General features: G+C 41.3%; 1 protein-coding gene across 1 annotated transcript in view; it reads left to right on the forward strand.

Moving 5' to 3' along the window:
* The window catches only part of CTNNAL1 (catenin alpha like 1), a 61,998-nt gene that overhangs the window by 13,033 nt on the left and 36,094 nt on the right, over window positions 1-12,871 (forward strand). The window contains exon 2 of the mRNA XM_063326326.1: window positions 8,284-8,473. Coding sequence (XP_063182396.1) covers window positions 8,284-8,473 — 190 coding nt within the window. The remainder of the gene's footprint in view (window positions 1-8,283; window positions 8,474-12,871) is intronic.

Raw genomic sequence — 12,871 nt, forward strand, 5'->3', positions numbered from 1 at the left:
CACCCACACTGGAGGAAATAAATTGGTGTCATCAGAGTATTATATCTCAATTGAACAAGTTCATCTGCATCACATTTAGGATAATCATTTTCTCGATGGTGTTTGGTTTAGATCTTGAAATTTAAAGGGCCCTTGGTTTTCTAGGAACGCCTTCAGCACAAAGAAAGGGTATTCACTACTATAGTACAGTCTTGCTGTGAGTTGAATCCTTTCTTTTGATCTCTTAACAATTCCAAGAATGTGTAACAAGTACATAGCAATGGTGCTGTTAATCTGAGGTGTGTATTTGAATTTGAAGTTGTGTACTCTTGTCTTTCCTGGCAAACTTTATAAAGAGGTCTGAAGTAGGTTTTGAAGCCGAGATCTGAAGGAGGTGAAGAGGACTGTTTTCGCCTCTTCCAAATACTATTTTCTACCTGTTGAAGCTGTTGTGCTTATGAGAAGTGCACAATCAAATGTGGTGTTTTAAAATGAAATGTACGATTTGCAGTTAACCAAAAATCTGGTTATAAGTGCAGTATAGCTAGTGTCTCATTTGCTTATTTTATTTGCATGATCTATTCTAGGCAACCATGTTTGTGTACTATAGGAGATAAGAGATGAAGTTAGGTCTACCACTGATCTGATTTGGTAGGGCTATTCTTGTCAGCTTCTACTTGTCCCTGCAGGTCCTGAATTGTACCTTTTTCCTTTTCAGAGGTGGCTTATCAGCTTGTTAGACACTACACGTGAAAGATTGCCTGAAGCTACTCTAAGCATGTTAGCATTTGCCAGCAGATAAGTGAACCGGCGTACAGGTTGTTGAAGTAGTTTATTTCGTTTGCTTCCCTAAAGGCTTTTGTGAAAGATGTGTACAAAAACAACGAGAAGATGCTTTTAAAAAGCCTTCAGGTAAAGATACAACTACAACAGTCTCAATACCACAAGCATAACAGAACTCAACTCTCTTGGACATGCAGCGTATTTGTACTGTTCTTCTAGACACCAGTGCACAGGCAGCATGAGGAAAATACACAAATACGGGATAGCAGGATCATACCACTTCTTGGAAGCTGTTCTTTTACAGTAGTGACTCAGGGTCCTGAGTGATGCGTTGAGGTCTGCAATTTCTGCAAGAAGGGGTTTGTTGCCCGTTTTTAATAATAATGTGTAAGGAAATTGTTCTGGTTCAAGTGCCCATAAAGCAGAGGCAGCTGTCTGAAATAACGTTTCAGGATAAGCAGAATATGGATTCTTATAGTTAACTGGCACATTAGTAGTTAATGCAGTTTCATTTCATTTTGGTTAATTTTTTCCAGCCTCTGAAAACTTTCAAAGTTGAGTTTCTACAACGTTTTTTTCTGGTATTTCCCTACAACATGAAAACTAAATAGAAAGATAAGGCTTTTCAATTCTAAAAATCTGCACATTAATCAGACGCCTAAAAAATATTTTAGTGCTTGAAATTGTAGAAGATGCTTATTAAGACTTTCATTAATGCCTGGACAGGCGTCTAATCTTAACAGATTTTTGATTTCTAGGACAGGGAAGCAGGTGGTCCTTGTTCACTTCTCAAGATCTCTGAGGCTCCAGTCTTTTGTGATGAGAAGTCTATATGACAGTTCTGCTTGTAGTCCTTTTGGACTGGGTGTCACATGGCAGCTGCAGCTTCGGTGCTGTCTCACATGTGTGCTTGTATTCCGTGGCAGATGTGGGCGTTGGAACAACGTGTGCTGCTGTCTGGCTGAATGCATCTGAAGAGCTGTTGGTCCTTTACTAGTACACAAAACCTAATGAGAGACAGTACCTAAAATGCAGTATTAGAAGTTGCCCTCCGCCCCCAAACTCAAGATGAACTAATAAAAGTATGAGCAGTGTAGGAAAGACCTTTTTGACCAAGTTTTCTACACGTCCTAGCAAACACAACTAAATTTACTGTACAGCACACTTCTATTGTAGGGGTTTAGCTTATTCCCTAGTAGGTAGCACTAATGCATTTTCTTAGCAAAGGCTTTCCATTCCTGATATTACATTTTTTCAGAAAGGAATTTTCTACCCTTATGAAATTAACAGAAGGTAGAAAGCAGGAAATATGCAAAATGGAAGAGGAGCTGTTATTCCAAGGATGCTACAGGACCATAGCTAATTCTCATTGCATAGAGAAAACATCTTGAATATTTTTTTTTCTAGCAGGAAAACTGATTAGTGTGAGGCAGTAACAAATACTATTGTTAAGAGTCTAAATCATCCTACGTACAATGTGGGTATTTACCCTACCTATCCCCTAGGTATCTTCCAGCATGACTTCTCAGTTTAACTCATGTTTGTAGGAGTGGCTGTGAAATAGCTACATTTCCCCTGGTTTTATTTATAGTTGTCTATAAATACTTCCTGAAACCCAATCTCTTAAGTATCGCTTAATTGTGTCATGCAAGACTTAATTACACTGATAATAAATAGACATTAGAATATTTTTAGCTAAGCATGCTGTCATGATGCTTCCTGTGCATGATGCATATAACGACTGAAATGTCAGTATCTGAAGGCCATCAAAAAGCTCTGAAAACAGATGCTTGAAAAGTGTCACAACTGGGCTTCTTTCCTTAAATATGAAGTACAACTTGGTATGTTATGGCTATGTATGTTAGTTTCAGTAAAGTACTTGGGAAAAGGCTGTTTTTCTGGGGCTGGTCATAACAAGTGGCAAAAGGTTGTAACTGACAATTTCTTGAGACTGAACACTCCTTAAACTGATTGTCTCTGACCTCAGATAAGCATTCCATGGAAATAGTGTAAGAGCCTGCATTAAATAGAGCATGAGTACCATCAAAAGGGCTCTTTCCTTTCTAGGACCTGATCAGTAAATCCTTAAGTAAACAGCATGTAGCATATTTCTCTTGTTCAAAGAGACTTGCAGGTAATCTTTTCAGCTGTTAACTCCTGCCCAAACATCACAAATGTTAGTGACTGGGTGATACATGGTCCAAATAGAACAGATTAAATATCTGGGAGGTGTTAAGCTTAAAGGACAGCTTAGGTAATGTTCTTGGAATCGCAGGGGTTTCCCGCTTTCTAAAAAAAAAAAAATAAAATCAACAAACTGAAAGAAACACAGCAGTAATAGTTCTAGTCTGGTTGCAACTGGATGGGCTGCAGGGAAAAAGCGATTCTTTGTCCTCTGAAATACCCTTAAACGCTGCAAGTTTTCACTAACTCAGTTTTTGATAGGGGAGAAAGTTCCTTGTTACGTTTCTTGTGGATCTTTGCATTTCTCCATTTAACTTTTCCAATTGTATATTTTTGTTTTAAATATTGTTAAGAAGTCAGGATCAAGAAGTTTGCTTATTCTTTATTTAAGAAGCCTAGCTTATTGGCCTTTTAATGCTCATTGCTTTACTTGTATCCTTAAGCAAATAGTATTGTGTGCCTCTCCCCAACACCGCTCCAATTGTATCCCTTAGGGGTTTATTTTATTTTTTTTTACTATGGTCTGAACTGGTTAAATAATCTTTGTGCTGCTTATTAGCATCACAGTTTCCTTCAGTTTGTCACTTAATGTACAAGTGAAATTCCTCTCCTTGCTGTGTTAAGATCTTGTTTGTTAGATTTTTAACCCTGGTTGTTAATTTAAAGTTTGATTAAGTCTTGAAAAGAATCTGAAACTGCAGTTGCTATTACCTCTGCTTTTTCATAACTTCATTTTAAATGGATGATATAGCTGAGTATATATTTGTCACTCTTAAGACTTCATGAAGGAAAGGGAAAGATATTTCTCAGAATTATACATTCTCCTTGTTTGCACAGCAATGTTTTCTGCAGGTGGCAGGTTATGAGAAGCCCATCTGTATCTGAAGAACTTTCCTCATGCTTTTGACATTCTTAAGCATTTTACTTTTGGTATATGCCTTATGCATGTTTCTAGAACCAGACACAGCCGTTTTTTCCATTAGCTGATACCTATTTCACATCTTCCTCCCTCTCTTTTATTATGACTTACCTACTCCCATTTCAGGGCTCTTCATTATGTTCCTTTTTACAGCAAACATCCTATGCGAACTTTACTATATTAGTACAGGCTGTATGTGCTACATCTAATGTCATAACGTTAATCACACCTGAAATAGGTATTATATGAAGCTGTTTGTCTTGATATATTTCCAACTTCTTGACCAACTTCTGTTTTAGTTCTTTCACAATGTTTGTTTTCAACTGGCAATCCATATAGGTTTTGACTTCTCTACAAAAAAAATGGTGGAGTTCAACAAACTTCCCTCCATTCTAATGTTAAGATAATTACTTTAGTGGCCCTAAGTTAGCCAATCTGAGAAGAAATTGTATTACCCAGCTGAGAGTTCATTATTTCAGGAGGTGTTTGGAAAGCCTCAGCTGCTCTGTATAACCGTAGGTTTTCAGACTGAGTTTAATTTGCGTATACAAGCTACTCCAGTGGGTGTCTAGAGTAGATCATAGGATCATAGAATAGTTTAGGTTGGAAGAGACCTTTAAAGACCATCTAGTCCAACCACCCCTGCCATGGGCAGGGACACCTCCCATTAGCACAGGTTGCTCAAAGCTCCATCCAACCTGACCTTGAACACTTCCAGGGATGGAGCATCCACAGCTTCCCTGGGCAACCTGTGCCAATGCCTCACCACCCTCATAGCGAAAAATTTCTTCCTGGTATCTAATCTAAATCTGCCCTCTTCCAGTTTGATGCCATTACCCCTCGTCCTGTCACTGTAGCCTTGTAAAAAGTCCCTCTCCAGCTTTCTTGTAGGTCCCCTTTAAGTACTGAAAGGCCACAGTAAGGTCTCCCCAGGGCCTTCTCTTTTCCAGGCTGAACAAACCCCACACTCTCAGCCTGTCCTCATCGGAGAGATGCTCCAGCCCTCTGATCATCTTCATGGCCCTCCTCTGGACCTGCTCCAACAGGTCTGTGTCTTTCCTGTGCAGAGGGCCCCAGAGCTGGACGCAGCATTCCAGGTGGGGTCTCACGAGAGTGGAGTAGAGGGGCAGAATCACTTCGCTTGACCTGCTGGTCACCCTTTTTTTAATGCAGCCCAGGATACAGTTGGCTTTCTGGGCTGCAAGCATACGTTGCTCGCTCCTGTCCAGTTTTTCATGCACCAGTGTCCCCAAGTCCTTTTTTGCCGGGCTGTTCTTGATCCATTCATCCCCCAGTCTGCACTGATACTGGGAATTGCCCTGGCCCAGGTCCAGGACCTTGCATTTGGCCTTGCTGAACTTCATGAAGTTAAGATGACACTGGTGAGGTTATAAGGTTAGATGACACTGGTGATGGACCTGCCAAAACAGCTGCTGATTCTTGCTTCATGTTATGTGGGGGAGTTTAGGGGGTGTCTTTTTCTGCAAAACTGATGATCCTCTCTGAACAGAGTGCTAAAGAAGCGATAGAATTGTAAACTTCACACATATCTCAACAGAAAGTGTTTCTGAAAATGTTTTGTAAGACTTTAATAAAGCAACCTAAACTGTGACGTCTTTGTGATTTTTATCATTTGCATACCTCTACAGGATTAAAATGCCATTGATGATTTGTAAGAGACCATGGGATTCCTTTCACTCTGCAGTGTTAAGCGTACGTGCATTTTTTTCAGGATTATGCAGAACATGTTTAAACTTCTACTGGTGTAAAATGCTGTGGGAGGTAAACTTGCAGCCAGGACGTTCATACAACTTGTATTCGATTTGTCTTAGGCCGGTGTTATTCTGTATGTTTTTGAGAAGTCAGTAACTGTATGAATGTAATATTAGCCCTTTGTTTGTATAGCATTAGGTTGCTGTTTGCTTAAAAATCATTTGAGGAAACAAAGTTGTGACCTTCTATCAAACTGGTTTTCTTCAGCGTTTGGTCTAATGCTCTCTGTAGGCTTGCTGCCTGCCCATAACTAGTGAAGAATTCACCAGTTGGGATTGTTAACATTAGCTGCTGTTAGGTATTGGACAGTGTGGTATACTTGAAGCATCTACAATGCAAGAATTCAGGAAAGCTGAATATTGCAGCTGGTTTTAATATCCATTTGATATTAATCTGAATTTCCACTGAAGTGATGGTAATTCTCTAAAATGAACCTGAAGGTGTAGAGATGTTTGCTTAGTTTATTCTTTAATGGGACTCTGTTTTCCTCCTAAGATGGTATTTTCATTGGATGGGCATCAGGGATTCACAGGCGTTGGGGCTGAAGTTTGGTGAACCGGCGGACTCCTACACGGACAGTTTTCTTGCATGAATTGTAGAAAGTGGCCTGCGTTTAGAGCTTGTGGCTTAGGTACAAGTTGGAGAAGTAGGGCATATATAAGAAGGCAGTGGGCAGATGATGCCTTTGTGTAGTGATGTTCTGTACCAGGACAAAATATTCTTCCATTTCTATAGCAGTTCTTTGATAGGGCAGCACTGTTTATTGAGATAGTTCTTAGCTTCTTCTGGCTACTTCCTCCCTGCCATGCCTTCCCCCAGTGCTCTATGAAGTACTGACATTTTCCATTGCAAAGAGTTTAATACTGCAAACTTGACTAAACCAGCTCTGGGCATTCAAAACCAGCCCAGTAAGGTGTTAAAAACACCACTTCCCACCCCCGAAATACAGCTCAGTGATATCTGAAGGGTAAGCCTTGGGCATTGATCAAGTTAAGAAGCAGAACGGTTCCTACACTGTTTCCTGCTCCGTCCTTGAATCTAGCACGAGCATTACAGGTACAGCTTCTATGCTTTTGTCCTACCATAGGCTTGACTGGTAGGAGAATGTATGAGTGAATGGTGATTTGTGGGGTTTTTTTTTAGGTTCGGACAAAGACATCTGTGATTAAGCTGATGCAGCTGAGGTGTTCAGACACTTAAGTAATTCATGTAGTTCTGAGATTCTCTCAGCAGACACCTTTGAGCCCCGGGGGATGTGGCTTACAGTGAAGTTCTGTGGCCATTTTAAACCACACAGCTGCTGAAAGCAGCACTTCTGCCCATCCTTCCCTCTTCAGTTTGTACCTTTTCCCGTTTACCACCAAAAGTATTCATAAAGCTGTGCAGTGAACTGGACTGGGCAACTGATTATGAGAAAGACTAAACTAACAAACACCACCTTCTTTACAACTCAGGTTTAACCCACATCAGATTGCAAAAATGAGAGAGGGAGGCAAGGACAGGCAGGACTGTCTTTGGCAACAGCGATGGCTTTTATGCTGATTTAGGATGTTCAAAACTACAGAGTTCTGTCCTGCATCTCACTAAAAATTGTTATCGTACCAAAAGCATAAAACTCCTATACTGTTCGTAATGCAGTTTGTAGTTAGTTAATTCCGAGTGGCAGGATTCCCCATTCTTCTCATCTCTTTTTTTTTTTTTGCTTTGGTCAAGCATCTACTTCTGCATTGCCTTTCTCTTTGTGTGGGAGAGGGATCTCTTTGTTTCCTTGTGTTTGGTGTTCTAGGCAGATCTTTAGTCTCCTGCAGCCTGCATGAATCAGAAGGTAATCTCTGGTGATCCAAGAAGAAATATATAGTGCAGTATAGTGCAGGGGCAGAAAAGCTGATACAGGATGTGGAGTTCAGAATAAGAACGTTCTCTCACTGTTTTAGTGATAGCTTGCATCTAAATGGCAAACTTGTTCTAAATTCTAGAAAACACATGTAATTGAAGATATTTAAGTTATGAGTACAGTGGATATTTTAATGGAGGGAGGTCTGGAATATTTCAGATTATTTCTAAAAGAAAAATTCTTTTTGTTTGGTTTTTGTTTTTTTTTTTTGGGCAAAGACTGCTACTGCTTGTTCTTAAAGTCTGCCTTAATCAGTTGGATAAAACATCCTTTAGAAAGGCTTGTTTTAGTAAAAGCAGCCAAAGTCTCCAAATTGTAATTGATGAGTGTGTTTAGTTACCTGGCAGCATGAGAACTTGGTAACATTTCCAATGCTGGCAAACCCAAAATGATGCTGATATTTCTACTATTGGACTCCTCAACTCTTACTGTGTCTGTAGTGTGGAAGCCTGTTGAGAGATCTGGGGCAGCTTATTTTAATACTGCAAATGTGTGTGTGTGGGAAATATGCCTCAATTCATTTGAGATGCAAGATAAGCTGAGATCACAGTGGATGAGCAAACTTAATTATACTCCAAATTTTTTTTCATTCTGTGAGAAGTTAAATGATACTTCATGACTCAACACTAAATTTTATTAGAGAAGTATGCTAAAAATCCATTACTGAGTTCAGTTCAAAACTTGCCTTTAATACTGAAGTTAAATTGTCTTCTTGCATACAGTTCTAATAACTGACTCTTCTTGTTCACAGATAACTACTCTTATTAACCATAAGGATAAACCAAAGCGTTCAGACAAGACTCTGCAAGCAATTCAGCGAGTGGGCCAAGCAGTTAACCTGGCAGTTGGAAGATTTGTTACAGTAGGGGAAGCTATAGCCAACGAAAATCATGAATTGAAAGAGGAAATGAGTGTTGCTTGCATTGAGGCAAGGAGGGCAGGTAAGTAGTTACTCATGAAATTTGTAACCTATTGTGCTTGTGCCGTTTTTGGCACACTATTTTTAGTGTCAGGAATAATTTAAGAACTTTATTATTTATCTTAACTTTATTATTAAAGTTTATTAAGCCTTATTAAGCCTAATAAGTTTAAAGTTTATCAGGACATAGCTTTATTATTAAGTTTATTATTTGTCTTAACAGTTTATCTTTAAGATAAACAGCGGACTTGTGGGTAAGTGCTTGGGTTTTATCTTTCAAATAACCTCAGAAGACTGAGAAACTTGCCTTTTGGTGTCCTAGACAGTATATTCCTTGCTGAATCACTGTGCTGGCCTCAAACTTTGGGGATGGAGGTCAGACCATTTTTTGTGATTTTTTTTTTTTTTTTTTTTTTTCCCTTTTAAAAAGAAACTTGGAAGTTGGGCATGGTACTGTAAGAAATCCTCTGAAAATCCCTCAGTGATGAGTCGCAATGTCTGGAGGCATGCTTGTGATGAATGATTGTTTTTGTGATTTGAAGGACTACTCTAGATAAACTTCAGACTGAAAATTCATGGTCGCTCCAGTAAACTTGGCTGCAAACAGAAATGTCCTAATTTGAAAACATTCCATTTGTTATATGAAGCATGTGTTTTCTCTTCAGAGATCCAAGTAAAAATGCTGACAAGCCAAAATTGCCAAAGTTTACGTCAATAATCTCAGCTGCTAGAAGACCAGTGCAGTCTAGATCTCTTATTTCTTGACTTGCCAGTTATGCTGTGGTGTGGTGGATTGACCCTGGCTGGACTCCAGATGCCCACCAAAGGTGCTCTACCACTCCCCCTCCTTAGCTGGACAGGGGAGAGAGAATGTAACGAAAGGCTCATGGGTCAAGATCACTCAGCAGTTACTCACGTGCAAAACCAGGCTTGACTTGGGGAAATTAATTTAATTTATTACCAATCAAATCAGAGTAGGGTAATGAGAAATAAACCCAAATCTTAAAACACCTCCCCCCCCCACTTCCCATTTTCCTGGGCTCAATTTCACTCCAAATTTTCTCCACCTCCTTCCACTGAACGGAGCAGGGGGACAGGGAATGAGGGTTGTCTCTGCCACTCCCTCTTCCTCAGGGAGAGGACTCCTCACACTCTTCCCCTGCTCCAGCATGGGGTCCCTCCCATGGGAGACAGTCCTTCACGAACTTCTCCAATGTGAGTCCTTCCCACAGGGTGCAGTTTGTCAGGAACTGCTCCAGCATGGTTCCACAGGGCGCAGTCCTTCAGGAACAGACTGCTGCAGCATGGGTCCCCCCCCAGATCACAAGTCCTGCCAGCAAACCTGCTCCAGCATGGGCCTCTCTCTCCACAGGGCCACAGGTCCTGCCAGGCACCTGCTCCAGCGTGGGCTTTCCACGGGGTTGCAGACTCCTTTGGGTGCATCCGCTTGCTCCTGTGTGAGGTCCTTCATGGACTGCAGGTGGATACCTGCTCCACCATGGACCTCCCTGGGCTGCAGGGGGACAGCCTGCCTCACCATGGTCTTCACCACAGGCTGCAGGAGGTGCCTGGCGCACCTCCTCCCCCTCCTTCACTGACCTTGGTGTCTGCAGAGTTGTTTCTCTCACATATTCTCACTCCTCTCTCTGCTGCTGTTGTTGCACAGCAGTTTTTCCCCCTTCTTAAATACGTTAATCCAGAGGTGCTACCACCACTGCAGATGGGCTCGGCCTTGGCCAGTGGCAGGTCCATCTTGGAGCCAGCTGGCGTTGTCTCTGTCGGACATGGGGGAAGCTTCTAGCAACTTCTCACAGAAGCCACCCCTGTAGCACCCCTGCTACCAAAACCTTGCCATGCAAACCCAATACATATACCCAAGTGCTTTTTCTCCTTATCAATGTATCCAGGAGGAGCTCAGAATCTAAAAATAGTCTGCAGTATTTTCCCTTACCAAATTGTTACACTTGGAAGTTTTGTTTCCTGTTATGCAGTAATATGCCTCAGTCTAGAGGAGTGAAGATACACACTGTTTACTTTTTGGTCAAGCCTCACATTTATCTTGGCATGGGTCAGTTTTTCTTCGAGGTATCTATTTGAGATCTAATTGAAGGCTTACATGTGAAATTCAGTATATCAAACATGTTTGCTGCTGGGTTTTTTTGGTGGTGGGGTTTTTTGTGCCAGTATTATCTCTGTGGACTGTTAATTGTTGGACAAGGTAAGAGAGTCCTTTGTGCAGAGAAGTTCTTAAGGATAACTGTCCTCTGAATTCAGTCTCTGAACGCAGTTGCTCAAGTGCCATTTTGAACAACATCAGTGTTCCCAAGGAAGCCAATAAAATCTCCTGGCCAATTATAGCCAAGAATATTGAATTGTATAAAAGAATCCCATGTTCTGATGGCATGGGCAGCAGAAAGGCCTTGCTGTTTAGGACAGAGGATGTTGTAGAGTTGTTCACGTTTATTTTTAGCCAGTAAATTAGATAGTGCTTCAAAAAATAAAAGGACACTTTGTTAGCCAGCGTTGCTGACTCCTGTTCATCCCTCTGTCCGCCAGGACCATCATTTCTTTCCTTGCAAAGGTTCTCGTTAGGCAGCTGACCCCAGCCTCTACTGCTGTAGGTGTTATCCTGGCCCACATGCAGGACTTAGTATTACTGCCTTTGTTGGACTTCACAAGTAAGATTTCAACACTAAAGGATTTAGAACATTAGGTGTCTCAGTTGCTACGAAAAGTAGGGAGTCTTTAAATCAATTGCATATCCTGCAGAGGCTTTGAAGGATGACAGATGTTGTATCTGTCTCTTGTGAAGGGTATAATCAGTGATCTAAAGTGTTTCAGACTTGTTATGACTATTTCCTTGTAATAAACCTTGTAATTCGATTGACTCAAAATAGAATCATAAAACACTGCAGAGGGTCACGTAGCAGATTTTGCCTAACATTAGTCTTGCACTGTGTCAGTGTTTACAGTGACGGTAGAGTAGTGGAATGTAACTCAAAGCAGCACAGTTTTAGATGCCCATCTGTGATTTTTTTTTTTTTTTTTTTTCCTCCAAAACTGGGAAAGACTGGTTAATTTACAAGAAAAAACACATGTCAAGAATGAGTTAGTGTCATAACACTTTTGGTATTCTCTGCCAGTTGACTACATAGCCCTAAAGGAAGACACGGAGTGAAATGGAAGCAATAAATAGTGCTCTCCTATTTTTGCCTTGTCTTTTATTACAGAGAGGGACTAAATTAAGAAGGTTGAAAACTAACAATCTAAAATGGATAAACAGAATCACAGAATAACTTAACAGAATAACAGTGTGTGACCACCCTTACAGTGTCAAAAATATTTTCTTATATCTCGTCCATTACTTTTTGTCCTGTCACCATACACCTCTGGGATCAGCCTCTCTGTCTTCTCTATACCTGCCAATTAAGTTGTAGACCGCAGTAAACTCTGCCATTGGCCTTTCCTTCTTAAGATTGAACAAACCCGCTTCCTTCAGCCTCTCCCCTTGTGTCACATGCTCCACTGCCTCAGTGTTTTCCCTTGTACTAAGGAGCCCCAAACTGGACATGGTACTCCAGATGCTGTCTCACAGGTGCCAATCAGAAGGGAAGAACTGTTTCTGCAGCCTGCTGGTTACGCTTCTGCTAACAACCCAGTGTGCAGCTGGCAAGCATTGCTGACTCCTGTTCATCTCTCTGTCCACCAGGACCATCATGTCTTTCCTTGCAAAGGTTCTCTTTAGGCAGCTAACCCCAGCCTCTACTGCTGTAGGTGTTATCCTGGCCCACGTGCAGGACTTGGTATTACTGCCTTTGTTGGACTTCACAAAATTCCTGTCAGATCATCTTTCCAGCCTGTCCCTCTGTCTAGCAGCTCTGTCCTCCAGTGTTAGACACTCCCCCAGTTTGGTGTTGTTCACGCACTTGCTGAACATGCTGGCCCATCATCCAGGGAATAGTTTTGATGCCTTGTGTCAGTCCCTGAGGGTTGCAGCTGGTAACTGACCACCTGTTGTACTTGGTACTACTGATCACCTTCCCCAAGCCCAACAGTCAGGTCCATTTTCTGCCCACCTTATTTGTTCACTTATCCAGCCCATATCTCATGTTTTAGTTATAAGGACACTATGGGAGATCATGTCGGAGGCCTTGGCTGAACCTGAGATACACAGCATCCATTACTTCCTTTTCTAGAGACTTTGTCGTTTCATCGTAGAAGAAATTCAGGTCGATAGGGGACTATTTGCCCTTCCAGGTTTGTGCTGGCTCTTCCCGATAGCCTTTTTCTGCTTCGTGTGGTAATGACTTCCAGGATGATTTTAATAATAATTCTGGAGACTGAAGTGAGGCAGACTAGCCCGTAATTACCCGATTTATTTTTTTTCTTGTTACCCTTCTTGAAAATGAGTGTTTCTGTT

Source organism: Chroicocephalus ridibundus, chromosome 2 (genome assembly GCF_963924245.1).
Source record: "Chroicocephalus ridibundus chromosome 2, bChrRid1.1, whole genome shotgun sequence".
NCBI classification, from domain to species: Eukaryota; Metazoa; Chordata; class Aves; order Charadriiformes; family Laridae; genus Chroicocephalus; species Chroicocephalus ridibundus.